Source organism: Apium graveolens, chromosome 1 (genome assembly GCF_009905375.1).
Source record: "Apium graveolens cultivar Ventura chromosome 1, ASM990537v1, whole genome shotgun sequence".
NCBI lineage: Eukaryota > Viridiplantae > Streptophyta > Magnoliopsida > Apiales > Apiaceae > Apium > Apium graveolens.
This window is the reverse complement of record NC_133647.1, coordinates 37,420,218-37,425,496: the sequence shown is the minus strand read 5'-3', so window position 1 is coordinate 37,425,496 and position 5,279 is coordinate 37,420,218. Positions and strand designations below refer to the sequence as shown.

At 44.8% G+C, this 5,279-nt stretch overlaps 1 protein-coding gene across 1 annotated transcript; it reads left to right on the top strand.

Annotated features, from left to right (window-relative positions):
* The first annotated feature begins 1,823 nt into the window (after positions 1–1,823).
* Positions 1,824–2,381, top strand: LOC141664915 (uncharacterized). Its single transcript, XM_074470893.1, has one exon. It carries the CDS (start codon positions 1,824–1,826, stop codon positions 2,379–2,381), a length of 558 nt encoding a protein of 185 aa, XP_074326994.1.
* The last annotated feature ends 2,898 nt before the right edge of the window (positions 2,382–5,279 follow it).

Here is a 5,279-nt window from a genome sequence, read left to right as displayed (position 1 = left end):
CCAACTAGGAATGATGTTGGAGAAGCGAGAGGAGATCAGAAAATGGCCCGCAGTTGCTATGTTACAACACTTAGGCCCAATGGAACCGGGGTGCAGGTCCTCCCCATAGAAGACATGGATGTCCCAGAGAATGACGAACTACGAGAAAGCCAGCGAGGACTTGGTCCCAATTCCCTTAGATCCCTTAGACCCGGAGAAGGTCATGTACATTGGGGCATCTCTGGACAAGCCCTTGAAGGGTCGAATGATAAATTTTCTCCAAGAAAACATTGATGTATTTGCTTGGACAGCAGCTGATATGCCTGGGATTGACCCAAACCTTATAGCTCATAGGTTGAATGTTGATCCAACTTGGAAGGATGTAAAGCAAAAGAAGAGAACTTATGCCCCTGATAGGCTGGAAGCCATTAAGCATGAGGTTGACAAGCTTTTAGAAGCTGGATTTATTGAGGGAAGTACAATTCCATGAATGGTTGACCAACCCCGTAATGACTAAGAAGGGCAATGGAAAGTGGAGGATGTGCATTGACTTCAATGATTTGAATGATGCTCGTCCCAGGGACAGTTACCCCTACCAAGGATTGATACCCTGATCGATGCCACTGCTGGACACGAGATGCTAAGATTTATGGATGGCTTCAGTTGTTATAATTAGATTAGAATGCATAAGGATGACACCCCCAAGGTATCCTTCATAACTGACTTTGGTATATTTTGTTATCTTGTTATGGCTTTTGGACTTAAGAATGTAGGAGCTACTTACCAAAGACTGGTAAATATGATATTTGCCCATCTAATTGGGAAGACCATGGAGGTCTATATTGATGACATGTTAGTTAAAAGCCTAAGCAAGGCCGATCATATTAGCCACCTCAGAGAGGCATTTGAAGTGTTGAGGCACCACAAGATGATGTTAAACCCAGCCAAATATGCTTTTGGCGTTGGGTTTGGAAAGTTTTTGGGTCACATGGTCTCTAAGAGGGGGATAGAGGTCAACCCCGACAAGATCAAATCCATCCTAGACATGGAACCACCACACTCCATCAAGGACATTCAGAAGCTGACAGGAAGAATCGCAGCTCTAGGGAGGTTCATCTCCTAGTTTGGAGAGAAATGCTTGCCCTTTTTCAAAACCCTTAAGAAGGTGAGGGACTTTGAATGGACAGCTGAGAGCCAAGAGCCCTTTGAACAGCTGAATAAGTACATGATTAAAGCCCCGTTGTTGGCTAAACCAAGTCCGGAGGACATTCTTTATTTGTACCTCGCGATATCTGAATAAGCCGTGAGTGCGGTCCTCGTGAAGGAAGAGCAAAAGCTCCAGAAGCCAGTATACTATGTAAGCAAGGTGCTCCATGGAGCAGAGTTGAATTAATCCATCATGGAAAATTTTGGCTTGCTCTCATAACAGCCTCGAGGAAGTTGAGACCATACTTCCAGGCTCACAAGATTGAAGTCCTGACGGACCAACCCTTGAGGAACATTCTTTATACCCCGAAGGCCAGTAAAAGGCTCATCAAGTGGGCAATTGAGTTAGGAGAATTTGATATCAAGTACAAGCCTCGAACGACCATCAAGGCTCAAGACTTAGTAAACTTCATGGTCAAATGCACCATTAACGACCAAGAAGTCGGGGGGGGGGGGGGCAGGAGATAGTAACCCCAGCAGGAGGAGAGAAGGAGAAGGAAGAAGAAATAAACTTGAAAGAGTATTGGGTTCTCCATCTTGACGGAGCGTCCAAAACAAAATCTAGTGGTGCAGGCCTAGTCTTGCAAAGCCCTGATGGGTTTATGATTGAGTATGCTTTGAAGTTGGATTTCCCGACTATGAACAACGAAGCAGAATATGAAGCATTGATAGCTGGCTTAGGCTTAGCTAGAGCCATGAGGGCCAAAAACCTGAAGGTCTGTGAAGACTCAAGACTTGTAGTTGCTCAAGTTAATGGAGAGTTTGAGGCCAAGGATGATACTATAGCCAAGTACCCGAGAGTCGTAAAGGGAATACTGACTCAGTTTGATGAATGGTACGCAGAACATGTTCCGAGAGAGGAGAACACTATGGTGGATGCCTTGTCTAAGTTCGCCTCGTCTGAAATCAAGAACTATCCGAGAAGTATTTACTTCCAGGTCTTGAAAACCCATACTATTCTTGTCATAGATCTGATAGCACCAGTTGGTGTGGCAAGATGTTGGATAGACTCGATCAAGACCCACCTAGAAACTGGGTGGCTCCCTAATGATGCCCAGGCGGCATGCAAGCTGCCGGTTAGAGCATTAAGATATTCATTGATTGAAGGCCTTCTTTACAAAAGGTCCTTTTTTATTCTGTACTTGAAGTGCTTAAGACCTCTTGAAGTAAAGGAAGTTCATTGTGGTAGCCATTGACTACTTTACAAAGTGGATTGACGCTAAAGCACTAGCCAAGATAACCACCAAGCAAATTGCCCAATTCTTCTGGGAGAATGTGATATGTCGATATGGAATCCCAGGCTTCCTTGTCACGGATAATAAGAAAAAATTTGATAATGCAAAATTCAGAGAGTATTGCGATGATAACAACATAGAACTTTGCTTCACCTCGGTTGCACATCCACATGAAAATGGGCAAGCAGAAGTTGCTAACAGAATCATCCTTGATGGACTTAAGAAGAGGGTTGAACGCTCGAAAAACACTTAGGTGGAAGAGTTGCTGCCTATACTATGGGCATATCGTACCACCTGCGAAGTGACTACTGAAGCTACCCCATTTATGCTGGATTACGGAGCTGAGGTCGTGGTGCCCCTTGAAATCGCACATGGATCCCCTAGGATCGAAGCTAATGAATCGGAAACCAATGAAGAAGACATGAGTCTCACTCTCGATTGACGAGGAGGCCAGCGCCCGCAATGCAGAGCATCAATGAAGAGCCTCCCTTTATTATAATATAAGGGTTAAAGAAAGGTTCTTTTACCAAGGAGACTTGATCTTAAGAAAGAGTGTGGCATCAGGAGTTGAAGAGAAAGAAAAGCTCACCTGATGGTTTATTATGTTTAGGACATGAAATACATGTTCCTAGTACTTACTAGTAAATGGAGGAATAAGGTCGACCAGTGCACGAGCATCTAATGAATAAAAGTCCTGAAGGACCAAAGTACCGAAAATAAAAGACGAATATGAAATCAAACTAAAAATGCAGGAGATCCTGAAGGATCATAGATAAAATCATGATAAACAATTAGGTTACAAACTGTAGATGTTCAAGTCCATGAAGGACCGCAAATAGATAAAAGCCACATACAACAAATAAAGCCATGCAAGGCCTAAACACTGAAGGACAATCTATAGTCCAAAATCAGATGATTGGCCAATAGTGGCAACCTCAGAAACAACCCAAAGGCTAGGAAAGCCCCACAAATTTACCATATCCGGGTAAGAGCTATGAACAGAGCCAATGGATATATTAACAGAGCGCACCTCATCATCATGGGTGTCCACCATCTTGAATAATTCTCTCGACTGTTGATAAATGCTAAGAGAGCTCTAGAATCCCAATCCTGAAACTTTCTTTCAAGTTTCTTCATCAATGCCTCCAAGGTCATGTGCTCACTCCTTCATTTTGCACTTTTAGTGAAAGAAGTTGCGAAGTAGGCGGTGACCTAATAAGAAAAAGATATTAGAAAGCTAACTTCACGAATTGTATTTGGTAGACTAAAGTCTACACTACAGACTCCAGCCTACCGAAGAAGGCTGATCAGCCTCTAGAGAAGGCCCTTGACCAACTGGATATCCCTCAGAAAAGGGCTCCAGCAGACCGGCCTCCAAGGGAGGCTTTAAGCCAGTCAGGCTCCTCCTTAAATTTAATGTATTGAAAGTTCTAAAAAGAAGAGATGTACCTGATACAAGGCATGAGCCCTGCACATCTCCGCTTCAAGAAGCTTTTCGCCTAATTGGAACAAATTTAACCAATGGTAAATTATGAGGAAGATAGGAACCCTCGACAGAGAAGCCTCTAAGGCCAAGTTTAACAAGCTTCCTTTGAATTATGAGGACCCATCAAGAACACGAAGATGATAGTTTATGTTCGAGGCCCGTCACGAACGTGATCGAGATATGTTGTCCAAGAAAGCAAAAATATTTCCCCCTGACCGATCAGAGGGGTCATGAATGGAACTCTTGGCCGACCAGAGGAGGCCGAGTAGCCATCCATGAAGATCTTTGACCGTCTAAAGGGTCCTCAGATGAGGCCCCCACCCGACAAGGCACTCCTCGAACAAAAAAAGAGAAGAAAGTCTAAGCCACGACTTGATTTTGAGAAGATTGAAGTTCAAAAACTTCCACGAAATAAGGTCCCGAAGGGACAAGAAGCTCTAGACATTGAGTTTACGGTCAACCAAGGCCTCAAGTTCTTGGTCTCTATGGCCGACCAAGAGTCCTTGAAGCCGACTCCTCCATGTGGAGGGGTTAGGCTGACTAGAACATCCTTGAAAGAATGTCTCCATACACCCGGAACTAATAGGGATGTCCCCCAAATGAAGGTTCCAAGAAAACCATGAACTAAATCCAATAGATTCTCCTGGTGAAGAACAAAACATCTACGAAAACAAGTTTCATGAAGAACATGACGTTCACTAGGAAACGATAAGAAAAGCATGGCTGAGGCGAAACACAAGTTGTTAGTCTTAACTGAGGATTGATTATACTAATCACCATTAAGTCCACTCCCGGCCGACCATCCCACACATGGGGGGCATATGGCCGATCAGGAGCCTCCGTATTAGAGCCCTAACAGCCACAATTTGTATGCGGGGAAGCTCCGGCCGACCAACCAACAAATGCAGGCCTTTTGGCCTATCAGAAGCCTCCGTATCAGAGCCATGACGACCACAATTTGCATGCGTGGAAGCTCCGACCGACCAACCAACAAATGGAGGCCTTTTGACCCAAGAACCTCTGTATCAGAGCAATGATGGCCACAATTTGCATGCGAGGAAGCTCCGGCCAACTAACCAACAAATCGAGGCCTTTTGGACTACCAGGAGCCTTCGTTTCAGAGCCATGACGTCCACAATTTGTATGCGAGGAAGCTCCGGCCGACCAGCCAACGAATGGAGGCATTTTGGCCTATCAGGAGCCTCCGTTTTAGAGCCATGACGACCACAATTTGCATGCAGGGAAGCTCCGACCAACTAGCCAACAAATGGAGGCCTTTTGGCTTACCAGAAGTCTCCGTATCAGATCCATGACGGCCAAAATTTGCATGCGGGGAAGCTCCGACCGACCAGCCAACAAATGGAGGCCTTTTG

What these genes read in the sequence shown, in the direction of transcription:
- LOC141664915 (XM_074470893.1), top strand. Translation starts at nt 1,824, where the DNA reads ATGAACAACGAAGCAGAATATGAAGCATTGATAGCTGGCTTAGGCTTA.